General features: G+C 36.1%; 1 protein-coding gene across 1 annotated transcript in view; it reads right to left on the bottom strand.

Annotated features, from left to right (window-relative positions):
* LOC310882940 (uncharacterized protein) overlaps nucleotides 1–23,395 on the bottom strand; it is a gene marked incomplete at its 5' end in the record, with an annotated part of 146,725 nt that overhangs the window by 110,040 nt on the left and 13,290 nt on the right. Inside the window, 3 exon segments of the mRNA XM_083802429.1 lie at nucleotides 2,249–2,322; nucleotides 12,325–12,354; nucleotides 12,356–12,408. Coding sequence (XP_083658555.1) covers nucleotides 2,249–2,322; nucleotides 12,325–12,354; nucleotides 12,356–12,408 — 157 coding nt within the window.

The following is a 23,395-nucleotide window of genomic DNA, read 5'->3' as shown; positions in this document are numbered from 1 at the left end:
AGCTTATTTCTACCTTAAGAGGCTTCTGAGGGAGAACTTCCATTATCCAGCTTTGAGTTAGATTTCAGGTGTTTTATCTAGCTTACTTTGAAGTTTTGTATTTGCTTCAACACGGGAAATCTAAGGTAAGGCCTAGTTATGATTCCGATCCATTGATGTGAATTAGCTCCAGTCCTCCCCTTTACAGATATCGTTAACCTCTGAGCCACAAGCAAAGTCACTAGGCTTAACTTAGGAGACTTTTAGAGTACTTCTACTTTATTCTTCAAGTGAAAAGTTCTTTAGGCAGTGAATATATGGGCATTAATGTATGTCAGCAGATAAGTACATCAGATAAGTACATTGCCCTTCCGTGCAGAAAGGAATTGAGAAACAAGAAATAGTGCAGCATCTCTGAAAGCAGCACTTAAGAGTTTTTAAAGGGCAGAATTCTCCTCTGAAGGTCTAACTTTCCTATGTTCTTCTCTCATACCTATATTGCTACCAGTAAGGTATGTGGGGGTCAGGATGCAGGAGGTAAGACAACAGCAAAAGCTCTAGCTGCATTTGAATGTCGTTGTCTTCAAAAAAGCAATGCTAAGGACTTCCTACAAAACCTTTAACTATCAGACGGTACTTTGTGAGCAAATGAGAACAGCCTGGAAGGTGAACTTGGCAGTGTTGCAGCTGGTGTTATTGCAGACAGATGACAGGTTTTGGCCTGTGCAAAGAGGCCTAAATATCCATTCTGACATGACTAAACTAGCACCTACTTGGTACCTAATATGAGGCTTAAGTCCGCTGAGCTGCACTTTTGGACTTGAGAATATACCTGAGTTTACTAAAGAGAAAACAGCCAATCCTGGTGAGTGCAAATGTCTCTTAAATCCCATTTGGGTAGATAAGATTGGGTCCTAACAATTTAAGATGAGTGGGTTTAGCCTTTTAATCTGAACTGTTTCTAATTGCAGGGTTTTTTTGTTTGTTTTGAGTGTAAAAGTTGCTGTAATTGGTAAGCATACAGACAGAAAGAAATTGGGATCCCCCAGATTCTAGAAATGTTTTAAAAGCTTAAAGTGAAACTGAATAGAATTCGTGAATGAATTACTACAGCTCTTTGAGTAACCAATTCCAATTGCTATTAATAATATAGCTTTCCCTTCAAAGAATTACTTTCACCTTATAAAGTCAAATCTTGTAACCCCCTTAATCTTTAATAGAGCCTGCAACAATTACTAGAAGGCACTAGAAGGATCTACAAATTAGAAGCCCTGTGTGATTATCTTTTTTTCCAATAGACTCTTTTGACCATCATAAATAATAGTAAAATTACCATAAAAATTAATAGTACTACACTTAAAGAAAATCATTATGTAAAGGTTTATGAATTTTGCAGCCATTAATAGACATAAGTTAATGAGCCATAGGCTTTCCAGAATATGATATCAGATATTTTTCCACCAATGAAACTTTCAGAGTTCCAAATCCTTCAGAGGTCACTGACTTCAGAAATAGAATAGAAAGTTACTGCATAATACTAACACAAGTGAAAATGAAACAGAAAAGTATCACAGCACTTATCATGCATTGCTATTTGAACAATTCTATAAAATACAGAAATCTACCTTGTCAACAACTTGGAATGAATAAATACAGAATTAGAATATTCAAGATGAACAAGATCTATTTTGAACACTGTATACATATTTCTAAATTCACATGTATGCAGATTCACAGCTTTAAGCTAGAAGGGAATGTTAGAATCATATTTTCACATGGGACAGCAGAGCTGTAATGTAAAATTCAAAAATGAGGGCTATGGACAACAATGGCAGAGAAATCTATTATGCCGCTTGGAAGTACATCCCCCAAATGTTATTTTGTAAAGAAAGTGCTCTTTGACAACAGAATGGCAGCTAATAAAGCTGATATTCCATTCCCTTACTCCCAAAATCTTGTTTTTATTATATGCAGGATAAATCTAATGGTTTTAGAGAATGCCAGAAACAACCAAATCCCAATTCAAATATGCACCCAACATTGTCAGATATGTGGCATATTAGACACTTACTCAAATACTGAAGATACATATTTTGAAAGAAATAGTTCTAAGAAAATTGGACTGACTTTTTACTAATCTTAGAAGAGATTTAAAAATTGACATAATCTTCATGATCAATACATTAATGCCTGAAATTACAGTATAAACCAGTTTCTACAGCATTTCAGTTGATGAATATGATAATATAGACAGGAAAAAAACCCTTACCTTGTAATGTCTTGAAACTCTTTATGAGGTGCTGCTCGTGTTTTAGCTTATATTCTTTGGATGCCACACAAGATCTAAGGAGTAAAATAAGTATATTATTAATACTCATAATGATGATTACATACATTTTGATAAGAACTTGCTGTTATCAACCCAGAAGACAGTTCAAGACCCTCCCCCCTTCTAATGTTTGCTGTGTTCACTTTAATGTGACATACTTGGCCACTGTCAAAACAATATAAGAACAAGTTTCAGATTCTCTAGGCTTGGTTTCTACAGGCATTCATTCAGCCATGTTGCCTTGTTCGTCAAAATAAGCCAAATATGTAACAACATTAAAAGGCAAAAACATTTGTGATAAAAAATTATACATTAAAAAATCATATAAAAATAAGCATACAATAAGTACTACCTGAACCAGCCACAGCCATATATTACACTATAGACTACAAAGTCATTTAAGAACAGTATACACTTAAACAAAAAATAGTTTATACGACCTAGTTCCCTTGTTGCATTTGGAGTTCCACTTACAAAATACAGACACCACACCTTAAACATACTTATACATTCAAACTTTATATGTACAATTTAAATGATGAAAAAGCTTAAAAGATAAAAATTGCTTCGCTTTAAATGGGGGAAAAATGGCGTCAGATATATCCCAAGAGTCAAGTTAAAGATTCAGAAGTCAGGGCTAGGAGGGAAAAGGAAGATAAATAATTTAGCACTAAGAATAACTAAAGCCTGTCAGTCTGCCAGCTTTAAGAGGAATAAAAGGGTTTACAAGGATCCTAGGAGTTTTTTACAGAACCTCTGGGGTTTTGAAAAAATAAAGCCGGAACAAGAAAAGAGTTCAGAAGTATTGTACATAAGTAGATTTTAAAGGCGCTGATTAGACTGGGAGAATATGGTATATAAAGATTCCTTTAGAATCTGAGAATTAGACTGTTCTCTGGTGTTACTTTTGCCCTCCCGTACCATCACATACTGCATCATTGGTAGGGCTGCCTTTTTTAACAATGCATCTTCTTGTCAGAAGTCAGGGACGATGTGCTTATGGGAGGCTAAAATCTATCAAATGTACCAATATCATTTCAAATTGCATGGATAAGCCTATGTTTGGCAACAAACGTACAGGCACTGCACAACATATACGCAGTTAATTCTTCTCAGATGAACCACATGGTCATATTTAAATACAATGAAATACCCATTCTGATGCCTTTGGGTTGAATAGTTTTTGCATCTTGCGGTGTCAATTTTCACAGCTTAATAGGCAATAACTAAGCAAATATAACCCTTAACATGCCTTGACTGTCAGTTCATTTTGGGGAGGGGGAGTAGTGCAAGTGGAAGAAGAGGAAAGCTTAGCATGACTTTCTTCTATGTTAAATGTATTTTTTGCTCTTATTGCTTTTTGCAATAGGAATTTGTAGTGAGGTCCTCTGAACTGCATAAAAATAGGAGTTAAACTGCAAAACCTACGTGAAAAATGTTAATTCCATATCATCACTTTTTACTTCAAAGTGAGATGCAACCTTGTACTTCATCGCTCAGACAATGTTAACTGTAGGAGAATCACAGAAAGGAACCAAGTTCATTTAAGTCATAAAGCAATTTTGAATTGCATTGATTACAGTGATCAGTCTATCACTTTAATGTCATCTCAGCTGGCATTTATTAAAAAGACATACATGTGACAACCCATTGATCCTTAACACTGCAGCTGAGATAAAAACTCTATTTGCAAAGGAAAATTACTTCTTTAATTAGAAATGGAGTATCATTTTATTTTTTCTTTGTTAGAATTTCAGCAGCCATGGATCAAATATATCATGGGAGGGGTGGTAGAATCTGCCATCAAGTTTGATTTAAAAGTCTTCACAGCTAATCATTCAAAACTGCACAAATGAGCAGTTGGGCTGGTAAAGAAAACAGGTACATTCCACCTGTAGGAAGTACTCCAGCTCACCATGCCTCAGGAAAGCTTCAAAGGGGAGGTTTACTTCTTGGTGGACTCTGCTGTAAGGCTGCAGTTCAGGCAACAGGGTGACTACTGCTTCAAGTCCCCCTCTACACATGGAGTAAAGTGGCAAACTAATTGTTCCACAGGCAATCTGCAAGATTTTCAATGCATTAGCTGTGGCTAGGCTTATACCTCTCTTAATGACAAACTATTTAATAAAAATATTTGCTGACAAATAATCTGGCAAGTATTTGCCAAAGAATATTCTGCAGAAAAGACTAAATCTTGCCAACCACTTAATGTATACAGAAAAATAAATCTCAATGTACTAGCAGATATTCCACAAAGAGATAAAACAAATACGTCTGATACACTGAGCACCGTGCTGTTCTGTACATGCCAGGAACCACTGGAGGTTCAGACTTGACATTAGGAAAAATGTCTTTCTTTGAGGCTGGTCAAACACTGGCACACAATTCCTAGTGAGGTGGTTGATGCCCCATGCCCGTCACTGTTCAAGAGGCATTTGGATAACACTCTCAAGAACATGCTTTAACTTTTGGTTAGCCCTGAAATAGTCAGACAGCTGGACTAGATGATCCTTGAATGTCCCTGCCAACTGAACTGTTCTATTCTACAAAATCGAAATGATGTATAGGACTTTAGGACTATACAACATCTCAACAACAGAAACCAAGAGTCTCAGTATCCAGAACTATTGCTCTAAATATTGGATGCAGTTGCTGTACAGAAAGAATGACGTATATGAAAAATTAATGGATGGAATTCATATCTGCTCCAATTCCAGAGCATAGCGTAGGATGATTCTAATATCATCAAATAATATCAGGATCAAAGATGAGTGGAATAAAACTTCCAATTTTAGATGCTCTTTATCTGCAGGTGTGAATGTATAATGAATTCTCACCACTGGCTCCCTGTTATAAATCCGATGATGTGGTACGTTATGACAGCGTTTTCTACTATTTTCTTTTGGCACAGCCTTATTGGAATAAATGATAAAACAGCAGGATGCCAAAACATTCTTCTAAACGGTCTATTCCACAAGACAGCTTCTAAGTGTGACCCAGATAAACCTTATCAGTACTCTTGGAACATAAAACATGAAGGAACGAACCCACAAACCGTTTACTTAGGTGTGCATTGCTTTGTTTCTTTCATACTACTTGACATCTGTGCCAAACTATTTATTCCAAGACAAAAAGCACTTCAAACCCAGGCTAAAACAAAACGCACATTATTGGGTAGGACAGACTTATAGCATGCCAATTTTTGAATGGTGCCGTCTTAAACAAGGGTAATGAATCATTTGATGTCATCTCAATTATCATGTTAGCTCTAATCAACTGAATTGCTCTACCTATCCATTTCTTGTATGGAACTCTCTAAATTAGATGACAGCTTTTTTCAGTGGACAAACCTATCCTCTGACGGATTACAAGGGTCAGGATTTGACAACATTCAAGATACAGAAGAAGGCCTGGCTGTTCTGTACATTAACAGAATATTTGGTCATTTTAGATCAAGCCAGGTTGGATGGGGCCCCGGGCAACCTGATCTAGTGGGTGGCATCCCTGCCCAGGGCAGGGGGTTGGAACTGGGTGATCTTTAGGGTCCCTTCCAACCTGAACCATTCTATGATTTTAATGGTACAGAGGGAATTTTATTGCAATTTATATTGATGATTCAGTGTTTACTTTAATTGGGAAGAAGTGTTCCTGCAGAAAAGCCACATCAAGAATGGGGAGGGGATCATTATACGTCTTCAAAAACAGTTCTAAATTAAGGTAAGTTCCAGTTGCAACGCATATTTCCTAAGGCATCTAGTTTTTGTCTCTTAGCACAACATGCCTTGCTGCAAGCACCAAGAAACAGATGAACACTGAGGATTAGTAGAATGCATAACAGAAGGTTGCTGAGGTGTACATACAAGTGAAGGAAAAGTCAGCATGAAGAGAGTTAACTGGCTATTTCCCTCCTCCCTTCTCAGTCTAGGAACCCTTCCATATGCTGTGTTCTATTTATTATTTCTGCATTGCCTCAGTAGGGAAATATTCACACTGAGCCACAGGGATTAAAGACTGAAGCTCTAGAGAAGTCAGATCACATCCGTCATATCCAGCTGTTTTCAATTCCAACACCTCACACCTGCTTTTATTTATTATTCCTTGGCTAGACAAGACAGGGCTCATTTTTCAATCTTTAAAAGCTTTCCTAGGAAACAAAAGACACAAATCAATATGTTCCTTTCCCTTTTGCATATCTGCAATAGCCCACCAAGACGACAGTAAACAAACCGCTGGCGTGGAGCTCATCTGACCTAACGGGATGCCACTGAGGCTGGACAGCTCCTCGCCTCCCAGCACAGGAGGACATGGCAACATGGAGCAAAAACACTACCAACCACACCAACTTTCTGTTAGCAAACTCTTAACCCCACTTACTCCCACTGACTTCAATTACTTTGGTTTTAATGTACACTGGAAATGGTCTGCGAGGGATCATGCACTACTTCATGCAGCAGGGACCTCCACTTTTACTTGTTTCAAGCCCTATTCCACAAAGCTTCTGCTGGCAGCACGTATGGATTGCTTTCCTATTCTCTGTTAGGAGGTCACACTGCCTCAGCACTTGATTGCCCTTTTTTACCAAGTAATATTTTCAGAGAGGGACTCATAAGTCACTCTTTTTGCAATCTTCTCTAGTGTCACCGGCTAGTCTTACATCAGGATCTTTTTAATTAACCACTCAATAGTAATTATTCAGCCACATTTAAAGTGTGAACTAGATGTACCAGGCCTCCGTGTACTTCCTGCACAAACACTCTCCCTCTCCCACTTGCAGTTGTTCTTCTCCTGTACCTATACCCAGGTACATAAGATCACAGAAGATTTTGGCCAGAGCGGTTGGGGAGGCTCCCTCCTTGGAGATGCTCAGAAGCCACCCGGGCAACTGGCTCAGCAGATAGGCAAGGTGATGTCTGAGGGCCCCTTCCAACCTCAACTGTTCTGTGATTTCAAATTCTTGCATGAAAGCTAGCACTGAAACACGTTTTGTTATTACAAATGATAACACTTCATTGGAGATGCTGAATACATTTAGTTTTAAAAGGCATCTCTGCCTCAGTAATCCTTAAAAAAAATAAAGGATGCTTCGTAACAAGAACAACTATCAGTCTGAATTCAAAAGTGAACTGATTCATTAAAATCTGGATGGCATGCAATAAAACACCTATAGAAGCCATATTACTGATGTGCTGTAAATGCTATTCAGTTTCTGCAAGAATAATGTACACTTACTAGACAGACATCAAGGCAATTGCCCATGATACAATGTTAAAAAAAAATAGATTGTATGGTTTGCAGTAGCATCAAGTCTCTATTCAAGTGTAAAAAAATTAATTGACTCCATCTGTATTGGCCTAATGACTGATTAAATGACTAATCACGGAAGTCTTAATTAAAATCATTTTTCTGTACAGCAGAAGATGGAGGGAGGAAGGCATTCATTAATGTGTTATAATGTATGTCAGATTCCATTTGTGCCATTTACTAACAGCCATCAAATGAGTAATTATGCACAAGGTCATTCTGTAAACTTTCTGCATACATCAGGCTGATTGGATTAGGGCTTGGTGCTTGGCTAGGTTCTGCATGTGGCTGCATTTTTCCATCACAAAATAGGTAATTAATATTGCTCAGAATAAGTAATGAAAGAAGTTGACATTTCCTCTTCCATCTTCCCACCAGCCAATCCAGTGTAAGATTAATATACAACTTTCATGTATTGTTGGGTAAAGTCCCATACCTCATGCACTAAATCAAGCCCATCCTCCTCAGCTGATTGTTTAATATTCTTCATGAATTGACAGGGAACTCCATCACACGATGAAATTCTTTAATATGCAAGGAATTTTTCCTGCATGAATCAAATGACCAGGCAATTAAAAGAAAAGAATCCTCTAAATAAATGAAGATATTACCATAAAATTAAAAGATTTTAAATTTTATTTGCCACCCACTTGACAACCCTGATGCTTGGTGACCCTTGCTATGAAAAAAATACCAAGCTCGTTCTACCTCAATAGCTGAGACCAATCTATTTAAAAAAACATATTAAAAAAATAATGAAATAGAAGTACATCTCAAGCATTAGCTAGAACAACTTCCACTTGCATGCAACTCATATGTAGGGTCTATGCTTTTTAATGAAATTGCATATCAAATGTGACCATGGTATAAGTTGTAACAGGAATACTTGGCTGACTGCTATCCTGAATTTTCTAGGAAGTCTTCTGTAAAGCTGCAATAAGTCTGCCATATCAGTAGTTGAATAAAATTTTGTATATCCAAATGAAAATATACTATCTTGTATATAAAACATGTTTTTATAAAAGTAAGACAAAATATGTCTTAATGGAAAAAAAAATAAAAAGTTGGCAGAGCCATGTCACTATCAACAAATTTCTAATTCTGTAAACTTTACTTTCCTTCAAAATCCTGAAATCAAGCATACCACTGACAAAGTTACAGCTGCAGAATTAGGCCCCAAATAAGTACCAGTTCCTCTGAAATAATTGCATCAACTTTTAGTACTGAATAAGTTTCTTAATCTTCTGTGGCCTCTTTTTTCCCCCCCAAAGCACTATTCTGACCAACGATCCTGACAAAACGGATGTTTGCAGTAACACTGAAAATGAATGTTACTCTCCCATGAACATATAATGTGGTGCTTTAAAGCATACCCAATTGATTAAAAATAGAATATGGATAGAGAAGCCAAAGAGACAAAAATATGAATTTTAAGTCATGACTACAAAACTTCCAGTTACACTTCCGGCATGACTAAATACTATCCTGTCTAAACTGTTCAAAGTCATTCAAATAAAAGAAATACATATGAAAAGCATTAGTGCATCAGTCTTTTGAGAAATTTAGCTATATCTGCCAGCTACATACAAATTGCAAGCAAATACAAATTTAATTTAGTTTGAATTAATTAAAACTAGTCAAACTTGACCCTACTTACCACAAAACTGTAGAAAACAAAAATACATGACAACAAATTTCTGTATGCTGAAATTGCCAGTGTCACATATGAAAAAAGTTCATTTTACTAATAAAGGGAATGGAATTAAGTAACAGACTTAGAACTAAATTCAGCTGTAATGCAGAGTTTTAAGGTGGCTCCCAAGGCTTAAAACCAGCACTGAGACTCAAAAGTGTGCAATGCTTCAAGAGAATCGATGAATCTTAGTTTCATCTTCATTTGAAGATGCACACATCTAAAACAACAAAACCAACGACCACCAAACCGGAGAGCTCCAAACCCAACAACATAAATATGGCACAGTAAATCTGTCAAAACCTGAAGATATTTTTATGGAGTAATTCAACACAATCTGCACTACTTTGCTAATGCAAATGAAAACTTTTGCACGACTACCTAAATTACAGGGTGGTGTGCCATTCTTAATCTTCACAGAAATGTAGGAGTTCCTGTTTCAATCATTTCTATTGTTTGAAACATACCAGATGATAATGGAGTGGCTGCCACTGCATGCAGAGACTGACTTCTATATGAAGCTAATTAATCACAATTTACGACTTTCTGTAGGCTTGAAGGAATTACTAGATAGTGGTGAAGATCAAAGTGCAAGACAGCTGCAAGTACATTAAATGACCTGTCCGAAATTTCAGCATTGTCTTTTTTCTGCATGCGTTGATTATGTAGCTTATTCATTATCTTTGGTTGTATAAATATTTAAAACAAAGCCCAGCATTTCAAATACCTTAAGTGGACCCCCTTATCAGCACACACATACTCTTAGCAGTACAGTGTAAAATGACAACTACACTTAACTGAAGGACAGCCTTCTCTCTCTCAGCTTTCCACAGAGAAGTTTTATTTCTTCAAGTATTTAAGAAAAAAAAAGTATCTTATGCCCAAAGACAGGCAATAGGTATTACAGGGGATAGAAATTTCTACCTCCAAAGGCCACTTAACTGGCTGAAACAAAATAGTTTCACATTAATAGGTCAGAATGCAGCTCCGAAAAAAGATAAAAGAAAAAAACAACAACAACAACAAAAAAAAACACACCAAACCAGCAGTCTGTGCTGAATTCCCTGGTCACACTGCAAAAAAGGAGGGAGACAGTCGCTGCTTATGGTGTTTTTGAAAGTGCTGTAAACAGGTATCTATGTTTTCTGTTATTAGCCAGTGCACTTTGTCATGTCCTTTTTGACATCAACTCAACTCTCATATCGGTTCAAGTGTAAAAAAGCAAAACACCTTGTCTGCTACAGAGATGGTATTGCAAATCACGTTGGACCAACCCTGATTAGATGCTGAAATCACTACATCTGTTCATGTGACTAACAGCAATTCCCATTATCATTATTTTATCCTTTACTATTAGATGAACAAGTGAAAATGCTGGAGAATTGCTCATCATGGCAGATCTGCTCATCGGTATTTTAAAAAGCCTGCAACCTTTTGTATAGTAAATAAATGGAAGCAAACACTGTAAAAGTTATCAATAAGCAGGCTACAGTAAATGTTTCTTCCACCAAAACCCAAACAACAGGAAAGGTAAATAATACCTCTCTCTTGCTGTTGACAACTGTCATCCATTTCAGAAGATATCTCCACACTCATTTTGTTGGTTAAGAAATGCAAATTAGATATCCCCTATTCTTCTGTTTGTTTTGTACACTGAGCATAATTTCTGCATGAATGTCCAACTGTTTCCATCTTCTTTGTGTCACAGAAACCTCATTTACCAGTCATTCTTCTCCATATGAAAAGATCTATAATGAGGAGTCTTTCTGTCATTGCCCTACTCCTCTGAGTCAGGAATTTTTATTTCCCCCCTAATACTTGCTGCTGTAGCTGCAATTTCATTTATTGTTGTCTCATACCACAGCCTTAATGCAAGAACATCTGTGGCTGGATCATGGAAAAGATTCAGTGTTGCTTTCAGAGTTGCATATCGATTCAGCGGTTATGAGAAACCAGACTTTTGATGTATGTTTTCAAATTATTCTCATAAGAAGGATGGTTTATTCACTGTACTTGAAATGACAGTTTATTTTTAGGTATTCAAATATTTTCCAGTTAGCCGCCTAACAGAAGTATCCTTATGAGAACACTGAACATAAAAAGTAAGATCGGGTCTATTTGCACATGCTTTCTTCTTAGAAAACAATTGAAAAGGCATAAAATCATCCAAAAGCTAAAAATATATTTTAATTCACATCTAAGCAGCATCATGAAATAAATCAATTGCTTTTTGTTTTGAGGAAATGACACGGTTTAGAAAAAAGATTTCTACAGCTTTCTTCCTTTTAGCACATGTATGAAGCAATTTGCATATGCACATGCATTTACATTTAGCTTCAGTGTGACTCCAGAAATCAAGCGTATCAGGATAGGTCATCTTAACCTCAGAAAGCAGATGTCATGTTTGTTTTGTTAAAAGCTCTAGAATTTGTAAATCAGTATCCTGACATTCATAAGTTCTCCTGTTCTTTCAAGCTATTCAACACTGCCTTCACGTTTCAGGGCCTCCTGCTATGACTTCAGTTGCCTGCCTGCCCAGTTAGATATCTTTAAGTGGTGTAATCACAGCAACAGAAATAAGAGCAGACTGCAAAACCAAGCTGAAAAACTAGGTAGTAGATCTGGACAACGATTTTAGAGGTACAGTAAAACTTCCCACAACTACTTTATTTGAAAGCAGGAAAAAAAAAAAAAGAAGAAAAAAAAAAAGCTCTAATAAAACAAGAAAAGCTCTCAAGAAAAAAAGAAAAAGAAAAAAAATCCAACACCAAATGGTCTCCACATTGAACAACAGAGACACTGCTCTTGCAAGCACCCCCAGGCTGAGGTTATAAAGAAGTAAAAGATGAATTGGCATAAAATGTGAAAGGCAGCATTGCATTACAGTGGTCAACTAAGAAGAAAGGGTCATTTCTCCTAACAAATAACACCAATTAGAAGTGGTGTATTGCAAAGAGAGAAAAACTGCTTTCAGCAGACAGCATTCTCCAGCTGAGCAGGAGTAATACTGATTCGCACATACCTGCTGTCTCCCATTTTCTCCTGTGAGACTCATCTTCTCAGCTTTCTCAGCAGATATCCTGCCACTTGGCTTTTTGCCTTCTTTCTACAGAAAAAAATATGTATTTCTATAGTGCTTAAGGAAAGTGCCAAAAATGGTGTAATTTATGATGTGCTAGTGTTTTCCTCTGCATTCATAAGTTAACTACAAATGCAAAATCATCAGCGCTTGAATGTTGGGATTTCGATTTACATATATTAAAATTCTCTCATGATTTCCTATTATTTATTTCGGTAAACAAAATTGGATTCCGGTCACCAAACTATTAGTATTCCCTATGGTAAACCCTGCCAAACAGTGAAAAATATGAAAGCTAGAACGTACAACTCAACAGATAAGAGAATTTGAAACCAGAAGTTATTTCAAATTGTCTAACCCAAGACCCTTCTCTCTTCTTCTATTTTAAGAAATAAAACCTTACTGAGAATGAAGTTATAGTGAAGGTATAGTTAAGTTATAGTTATTTTCTCTATACCCAGACTTGGAATGGGCATGTCTCAGTTTCTCAAATCAAACAATACTGTCTGGGCCATTTCACGTTGGCCTAGAAAGTCTAGACCAAATTATTTTCTATTTTCTTGAATTTTTAAATGTTGACACCAGAGTTTTATGTATTTTAGTATGTATATAACCGTGTAAATGGAGTATTTCACATTGAGCTTGTCACAAATGGAAGTTTAATTTCTCTTACTTTCCTGAAATACTCTTCTGGATCCCTCTGTAAGATATACTGCAAAGCCTGAGAAACTGTGTTGACAGCATTACACAAATAAGGTTTTATTTCTCTCTTCATTCAGGTGTAGCAGAACTGATGCAGTCTTGGATGCTTTTTATTATAACCAACATAGCAAACAATTGCGTAATACTACAGTTGCTTATGGTGATTTTACAACCAACCCACCTCGTACGAACTCAAATTTCACAATTAAATAACTTTTTATTACTGTTTGTTGCAAAATGTCCAAGAAGGCTGTTCTGTTCTTAATGAGTAGAAACAAAGAAGCATTTCAGAATGCAAACCAGAAGACAGGAGAATGCTTTGGTAGGTAATTTCTCACACTGGCACAAATATTTTATGTAGAAGAGCTGTTGTTCAATAATCTGGGGCAACAACTAAAAATAGCATTCGCCTCAAATTCTGTGGGGTGAAATGTAAAAGATGGATAACATTCTAACCGCGATACTTTATCCTAGCTAGAACACACTAAAGATTCTAATTGTGAATGCTGCAGTTATTTCCACAGTGCCTTAAGTTTTATCTTGTCATATAACAATAAAGTGAAGTCTTTACCTCTGCAAGGACATTAAATAACATTCTTCTCTCCATTACCTTTTGCTGTAGTAGCAGTATTTATCTCTGGGCAATGAATGAGAACCACATTGCTTACAGAATAATTCCAGGTTCTTAATGAACTAACAGTTTCAGAAAGATCTCCGTGTCACTAAATTTGATTTAAATTTTATTATTATTAATAATTGATAACTCTTGTACCACAAAGTTTCCATGTTTAAGTTTTTTTATAACTATTTTTTTAAGTCCCATAGTTAGGCCTATGGAAGACTTGCTGAATCACCTAATCCTTCTCTAATATAGTGTTAAGTACACAAAACAAATAATTAAACACCCTTCATAAGACAGAGAACTCATCTCCTGTGTTTATTTATAATGTCTTCCCAACTTTTCCCCAAAAGCAGAACAATAGAAAAAGGCAAGAATAACCTGTAGAATATTCCTCCCTTGTTTATTTAAGAGCCTCTTAAGTGTCAGTGGAAGTCCCACATTTAGGTAATCCTTTTATTAAAAAGAATTATTCGTGCCAATTTTTACCTGAAATAATCTCAAAATAAGTAGCTGTTCAAAGAAAGGTATTTAAGAGCAATGACTTCAAGGTACCTGACAGGATCCCACATTAGTCATCTCAGAAACACTCTTTTTTTTTTTTTTTAATACACCTCAGTAGTCACGTTTCTGTTGTCCCACATTACTGGGTAATATGGCACAAAAAGGTTTAGACAGCAAACATAATACTGTGGTTATTAAAAAAGCATAATACAAAGTACAGTACATTAAAAGCACCCAGACAACAATCTAATAGGGTTTATAAATTCTAGCTTCACACGCTTTCAAAATGAGGCTAAAGCAACCATATCAGAGAAACACTCCTAAATACCCCCTTCATGCCAATTTTAATTACAATAATTTTGACTGTCAGCAAGACAAAGATCACGTGCCGCCTCTGAGGTGTTAGTGCCAGCAGGATGACTACTTTCACAACAACCATTGAAGATAGGGCAGCTTGACCTCTCTGGGAGTAAAATATCAATTAATTACCTTTTTACAGCCAACCCAATTACAGCATACTAATCACCTGTGTAGGACATCACACCAGAAGTTGGGGGTGCTGGACTGGGGGTTAGGCAGGAAAAAATAGTAGTGGCGAACGACCCTCAGTAAGGATGACAAGGCAGTATTCCTACAACTGTGGATGTGACATATATTAACATCATGCAAGAAGTTATTAGCTGTTTATAGCAGATGAAAATGCTGTAATATCACCTTCATTTAATTGAACTTTTTCAAAAGCAGTTATTGGTCCTAGGGGTAATAGATATGTCTCATTGAAAGGTGACCAGACACACTGCATTAGTCTTTAATATTAGAGTCAATTCACCAAAGAGCTTTTGTTCATTAACACAAAAAGGGAGGAGAGAAGATCTATTCAGCAGAAGGCAAAATAAATTTAACTTATGTTAAATAAACAGGTAATAACTCAGGTTAGAGGGCCATTTCAGTACTATTCCAGCCCCAAAGAAAATTCAAAAAAAAAGTAATACTAATGTATATGTACGCACAGTTAATGTACACTGTGCAGTTTATGGAAACAAAACTAAAAATTTGAATGTGTTTAGTTTATGGCACTCATTAAATGGCAGAACAGAGTGTGTTCAAGGACCTCCTCTCACAGGGATTTGTTAAATGCATGTTGCTACATTTAGTTCAACAAAGATAGCAGAAACAGGAAGAAAAAGTTATACAGTCAGTATCTGAAACAAGGCAAGACTGCTCCTTCCAGCACAGGTTGTAGCTTAGTGCACACAGCAGATACACGCTATACATCTCCTGTTAGTCCTTCAAATTTCCCATCGTTACAAAGCAAGCAACTTGATAAACAGTATTCAAAGTATAAAAGCATATTTTGACAACACAGTTGCACAAGTTAAACAATTAACGACAGCCCTAATGCTAAAACTCTCACAGTATGGCCATGATATATATAACTGATAATCTGCTAGCAGCAATTAGAGCTTTAGTCTCTCTTGCCAGTATGGTAACAACAGCAGTGGAAGACTTATGCATAAGCCGAGAAAATTTACAAGGAACACTGCCTTTTTTTATTAGCCTGCCCTGATTCATCTTCATTATTATCATTTCTAATACAGCCTGATTAAGGCTAGAATGCAAACGTACCTATGCTACATCGATACCTTCAATTTCTTTGTAGATAACATACTGAATGTCATTAGTCACTGAAGGTGTTCCTAAAAAAGAGAAAACTCTGGAAATTCCATTACAGATTGTAGATTAATTTCTATAACCCAAAAAATGATAGCCCATACTTTCAAGGAATGGAATATAGAGTCTAATCTTGTAGAGGATTAGGATCTCTTAGGATTTTAGGGCATTCATATTCAAGGCGTTCAGCATCACTCCAGCATGCAGGGAAGGCTTCAAAGATGCTAGGTATGCAATTCATATGAATCTTTCACAGTGCTTTGCAAGGAAGAACTAATACAAAATAGATGTTAGCTCTGCAGATTGAAATAAAAATACACTACAGCAAAATAGAGGAGCCAGCGTGGATTTTTCCTTCCTATTCTGTAACACTAACAAGTGTGCTGTTTCTAAACAGCAGGTTTGTCTTTCCTCAGAGAGGAAACCCTGTAGCTCTTCAAAAATATTCTTGAAGAAAAGCACTGTTCGTTCCTCTTGCAGACTCTTGAATGGAGAAAAGAGCTTCCTACTACAATTTCTATTCTAGTTGTCTGTTCTATATAGGTTCTTACACCACAATCGCTGCTGAAATAGCTAAAAACTCTTCCCTAGTACTCTGAGCAATGTAACTAACCAACATCAGGCAAGTCTCTGTTCTGTGACTGTCCCTATTGAGGGACATTCTCCTATTTAAGACTTGTTTTCTGAGACAGGTTTGTATATTCCGTACCACACCTCAGCCAGTTACCCATACTTTCTATTCCAAGACTACTCTGCACTAATGTTTTGTTTCTGATGCTTTAACACAGTACTGATGTTTGTGTCCATTTCGCATAGAGTTCTGATCTATAAACCACCAACTGATTTCCTTGAGCAAATGGTTTTGCTGGCAAACCTCTTGAATCTGACAGAGTAAAAATCAACATAACAATAATACAAGAATTTTTATTTTGGGGTGTATTCAGAAAGAATACCTCCATGAACTCAGTAGTCTATTTCAGTTTCAAAACTTCTTTTTCCCTAGGCGTCACATTTCAAAAGTTCTTCTGCTAAAAACTCTATAGTACATATGCAGCAATACAATTATGTCATTATTATTACATAAATATATTCCCATATTGACTTTTTATATAAATATTCATTCTTAAACTTCTGTGGCTAGGCCTACATTGCTAATACACGAGGCTACTGTCTGAGTTAAAACCCCTCAAAATGCATATAGAATATGCATTCATGTCAAGAAAGCTCCTGCCTGACCCACCCCTTTAAAAAAGAAAAGAAAACAAAAACCACTACAGTTTGCCAGTGTTTTGAAATGTCAAAATCTTGATTACAATTCAGCTGTGGATTATTTTTGGGACTGGTAAGTATTTGATACTTGGTGAGCAAGTTTGTCAGCGGAAGCTTTCAGAATAACAAGTCTGTTTCTGGTTCAGTTTTTAGACAGCAGTTTATATCAATCTAATATCAGATTAGATTGATAAAAATTGCACATGGCACAAAAGGTCCCCTAGTGGCTAAATCAGCTGTCATTTGAAAGGGCTCCAGCAGGTGTCATTGTACAGGTAGTATTATACCAAGGTATAGAAGGTGGGAATCCATGGCTTGCTTGTTGACACTGCTCAATTAATTGGGTACTTTTTCCATCATAAATTCTGTCTAGAAAGCTACTGACATTAAAAAATAGGAATTCTATTAATTCAGTCCCTCCATTATTTAAATAGATGGGCACACACACACCCACACACACCCTAAAACAATAGGTGAATTTTCTCTCAGCACTGCTATAAAAATATAGCCGATGTTAGAAAATGGTGTTCAAATTACCTCGAATAAAAACAAACCACACACAACTAGACTGCCAGATTTTCCTTAAGGAAAACACACTGCATGTTTCCAATAGCAAAACCCAGACTCCCCTAATGTAAAACACAGGCAACATACTTAGCAAACAGTTTGCTTTCACTGCTGGTTGAAGAACACGAAACTATGAAGGCAGAGACTGAAATCAACTGTTAGCTGAGAAAATTCGATTAGGATCTGTAGCATTAGGAGTAACTAACAAGCAGAGCAGAAGCTCTAGTCCAGCTACTCACCACTGAGGTTTTCAGTCAATTAAATGTGAATATTCACTGAGAGACATGAAATACTATGCTCTAGATAACTTAACCTCCACAGATCTTTTCTCAGTATTTACAACATTATCTTAATTTGAAGCTAAAAATGATAATAAATTAAATATTTCAGGGTGAAGTTAAGAAAACAAAAGTGTACAAATCCGTGGGACTTCAGAAACTAGGTCCATGTGAATTTTGTCCACAAAAGGGCAAGAGGAATGTGTCTTAATGTAAACCCACTGGAGTTAATCATTGCATTACAGCAACTAGAGACCCCACCAGTTTATGTAACTCCATGTCTACCATGAAACTTCTACAGCAAGCAACAACAGAGCCCAGACCAGCCAGCCCTTCCTGAATCCTGAAACCTGTTCTGCTGAGGAAGCCAAACTCCCAGTCAGGAACCTGGAACTCAAGCTTCCAGCTTCTCACTACTATTGGTCACTTTCTTTAAACTGTTACAACACCTTTTTAACTGATCTTCCAAAAGTCAATATTGAATTTAACTGTTTTTAATTGAAAAATTCAAAATAAAACACCTTGCAGTGAAGACTAGAAAAAGCTTCTATTTTTTGACCTATTTACCTTCTTTCTCTGTACAGTAATTTCATTTCACCGACGATTTTTCTCATGAGAACGACTCTCATCCATATTAAAGCATTCTGTGGAAACAAAGACTTCACTCAGAGGGAGGGTTCATCAAACCTACTAAAATTATAATCATTTAATAAAAGTAATGACTACTCTGTATTTAAAATATTTTCCCAGGCAGCACTTTAGCACATTGTGTATTCCAAACAAAGTGTTATTGCATAATCAACTCTGCATTATGCAGATTTTTATGAAGAACATAATGAAGATTCTAGTAAAATAAATAATATTGTTTTCTTATGGGTAGAAAACATATAGATTTGTTCATTAAGATTACAGGACACAATTCCATTGGCTACAATGCAGTTCAGAACAGACCCAATGTTCTGAGAGGATGCTTAAAGAAAAAGCAGTGTAATTATTAAATACTGAGAAAGTAAGACTAGGAGGAAGTAATCTGTCTCAAACAACCCAGAAGACCTAGGCTCAGAAATCAAAACTTTCTTCCTCCTACTCCTATATTATGTTCACTGGATTATAATGTTGCACCAAGCCACCATTTTTTCCTGAAATTACAAGACAAAAATTCCTATAAACATCCAAAACCAGTGGGACCAAGAGACATTTAAAAAAAAAAACAACTACAATAGCTGCCGAACCTTAGAATCTGTCACAGCGAAGACTGCTTTAAAACCGCAAGTACATAAAGCTATGTCAAAGATGAGAGGAAAAAATCTTTTTCATTATTATTAAAACAATGTAAGGTTATCTTCAAATACGGGATTTTTTAAGCATTCTTAAATCCAATTTGTAAAGAATTGGTTGAGATATACATGCTGTAACCAGTCAAACAATACCAGTTGTGCAATTATCGGCACCTGCATTACAATTCAATAGATTTAAATTACCAAGGGGCCATGGCAGATACCCTACTGACAACAATTAGCATAAAAATGTTCTACAGTTTAAAGCTGTGGGTGGGAATTACAAAAGGTTAACAGACTAAATATAAAAATCTTTTTGAATATAAAATCAATGTGCTTTGTTACCAAAATCTGGGTACTGTAATTTAACCAAAATAGGGTTTAGAGTATCTGGCAATCTTCCATATGCGTGAGCTTGGCTTTTCTTTTTAGCAAAACACAGAGCAGCCAATCTGAAAGTTTAAAACAGAATAAAGCAAAGACTCAAAGAAAGGAAAGGATTTTGTATTAATATTTTTTCTCTATTTTTTTTTTCTAATTTGCTTAAGCTGAGCACCTAAATGAACACTCCAGACAGGACTCTGAATCTGACCACAAAAAAGGATCGTTCCAAATCCCAGATTATTTTATTACACAACTCACAGAGGAAAATATTTTAGTGGTCAAAACAAACAATGCTAAAAGTTTCTGAACTCAGCTGAACTCTAATAACAAACAGTTTTCTCAAAAGCTTGCCACTACATCACAACAGGATACATTTTCAGGAGTGGCTTCTACTTCTGCGTAGCTACCCAGGGAAATTTTTTGTAATGTTTGAGTTCACAGGTTTGTTTTATTTAGACTGAAGATACAAAAAGAACAGATGAAAAAAAAAAACCTGTTTGTTAAATGTGCTAAATCAAAACAAAGTTGACAAAGTAGAAGAGATGTTTGTAAGAACTGATTTCAGTAAAAACCAAACCTAGTAACAGTCTAAAATTTAATCTAGGTTGACCTCTTTTGCTAATCTGTTTTTGTTGACAAGATAAATAGCCATACAGGAACTTTGGGTCCAGATAAATTCAAAGAAAGAATGGTTATGAAAACTTCCATTCCTTTTAACACCCAATAACTTATCTTTTTAAAATTTAAGAAGTCACAGAATACCATAATTACAGGGACACATACCATAGGCTATAGAAGTATTAGAAAAGCAAAGGAGATAAGACTTGTACAGTTAGATTCTAACTTCAAATTGATGCCTCATTAAATTGAGCTAACATAGATGCGCTTGACACATGCTGAGACCTCTTTTATCACAATTAGTGCAACATCTCCAGCACTCCTTGCAAGTCTAATGGAATCAGCATGTTTAGGACTAGCCCAGGGTTTCTAATTGCAAAATCAGCAAACATGTTAATCATCACTTTGTTGCCCTGTTGTTATGAAATAAGGTTACGGATGTGTATTAGAACTTACATATAGGACAGTCACATAGCTACTATTTCAGCATGGTACTGTAAGATGCTTTTCCTTCTTTCTTTTTTTAGATATACTTCAGTAAGGTTCCAAGTATACTGACACATACCTAAAAGGTGAGCCAAGTTGCCAACTTTTACACACATCCCTGAACAGATTCTGTACGAAGAGGACTTCCTTTCAATTTGTCTTCGTTTTGGACAGGCTGCTTGCCTGCTATACAGATTTCTTAATATTAAAACATACCTGTTTTTAATGAATATTAAGACTGAGAAAAGCCTAGTTGAAAAAGGACCTCCTAACTGCAAAATCCTTAAGGGGAAAAAAAAAGTGTGTGTGTTGTGGGGGAGATATAAGGATAGTGGGAAAGAAGTGTTTGCCCTCTCAGTTCAGGACCTGTCATTACCCAGACATTTTCACCAGTGAAAAAAAATGTCTGGAGAATATATAGTTGGGACTACTCCATAGTGATCACTGAATAGTTTTCAGGAGTTACTGGGGATGTTAACATGCACTGAGCCTTAAGCTCTTCTGCGTTCTTGCAGAATGCTTCCCTTCAACTACTGCATGCACTGGTTCTTCAGTGCTACCAAAAGGTTATGGGTGTGAATGCATATATCCAGCTCATTTCATTTGCCATAAGCAATCATTGATAATTGTTTCAAAAGTTCAGACAAAACAGAATAAATTGTTTGCAAAGACATTTTTATCAAAGGTTTTAATTCACTGTAAATACAAGCTTAAGAAAACGTACTACACTGCAAAAGGCTCACAATGCATTTGTAAAGAAGTTTAAAAAGATGCAAGATGTATGACTGAATGGAACACATTTAATTCAATCAAGTAAAAGACAAGGGTTTCTGTTTCTGTTTACCTTCTTCGTATATAAAATGCTTGAAACAATCAACCACCATCTCCACCAATAAAAGAAGAAATAGGTAGAAGTATTTAAAGGTACAATATGCAAAATCACTTAACAGCTGTTCTCCTTAGTATCTTACCTCCAGCTAGGCTACACCTTCCTCTATAAATGGTTTATACTCTTCTTCATTGTTCTCCCTATGGAAATAAAAGAAAGTGTACTCCACCTTAACTTAAAAAAAAATATTCTTTGCAATATAAACCTTGAATAAGATAAAATCTTGAGATTATTCATCCACACAAGCCAACACAAAATGTATAAAAATATGCTTAAAACTCTTTTAAAACACTTTAGATGGTTTATGAAAGTCTTTGCTGAACTGAGATCAAGGAGCCAATGCAGCTGAGCTTGACTGCAATGGAACTCGCACCTTAAAGACTAAAATCCCTGGGTAAAGAACTGCTTAATACCAGGAAGTGTTGCAGCCCACCTTATGGTGCAATTCTGTGACTAAAATATTCAGTGAGACATGTCTCACAGCTGCACTGAAAGAGCACCAACAGAAACTTAAGTTCTACCTGCCAAAGGACAATCTATGAAACCTGATCATATAAATCCACATTCACATGAATTATCGTAGACTTGAAATTATTGAATCCTAGAAAACTTATTTTTTTTTTTGTAAAGTTTCACAGGCATTTAAATAAGAGTTTAGAAGACCATGGCTTTGCTTTTTTGAATTGATTTTTTTCTGCCAAGGTAGCAGCCAACTGAAGGTCCCAGTATTCGTTTCTCCCCATTCTCCATCTATTAGGACATGTGTCAATAAAGCAAGTTTCACTTGCTGGTCTTGTTGGTCTCTCTCCTCAAAGCCAAAAAATAATTATAGATGGTGGTGGTGGTTTTTATGTCTATTCCTATTTTAGGGATATGTACAGTAATTGTTTTGACATCTGGAAATAACACATTTTTCCAGCAGAGTGAAAGGTCCATGAGAAGTGAGAAAAGAAAGCAGACAAACACATACCTAAAAAGGATGATATTAAAGACAGACCTGTGTGAAGCACAGGGAAGTTGGTTCAGATTATATACAGTTGTGCAGAAGACCACAGCAAAGTCAGTGGACCCTTATACCTGTTCTTGTCAAACATGCAAGGTATGCACACTTTTACCTCCAGTGTTATTAAATTTATTTTTTGCAGTTTTCACATAGATTATGCCTCAAATTTGTCAAGATTATCGTGCACATACAACAAATAAAGACTCAAACTAACAGTGTAATTTCTGTAGGTAGCTATAACAGTGCTTCTGACGCCAAAGATTTTTTTTTTTTTTTAACTGTTCACATAAAACCCTGGCAATACAACAAAGATCTGGGATAAGCACTAGTAATATTTTGTTCCAGCTGCTACAGAGGCAGCTGAGGAAACATTCAACTTTTTTTTTTTTTTAATTCCATTACAATAATCTTTTCATTATTGAGTAGTAGAGTTTAAAATGTATGTAGATGGATATTTAGAATGCAAATTAGGCCCTTTACTTTTAAAATATTAAGTCAATTTGTGGACTTATAAATCTGAACAGTATCCTTTTTAGTAATATTAAAAGAAACTGCAGTGGAAAACACAGATGTTGCATTCCACTTACTGGTGTCACTTCAAAATCTTGAGATGAACAGCAACCTCTTACACAGCCATTTTGTTCCAGCGAGTACAACGGATCTCAAGATACTACAGATAGTTATAAGACACCGTGCTCTGGCCATGGGATTATGTGGTATCCCTTGTCTGCCTTGTGGTGCTGGGAT

The sequence above is a fragment of the Anser anser genome, assembly GCF_964211835.1.
Source record: "Anser anser genome assembly, chromosome: 17".
In the NCBI taxonomy this organism is placed as follows: Eukaryota; Metazoa; Chordata; class Aves; order Anseriformes; family Anatidae; genus Anser; species Anser anser.
The sequence above is the reverse complement of the archived record's forward strand: the minus strand, read 5'-3'. Positions and strand labels throughout refer to the sequence as shown.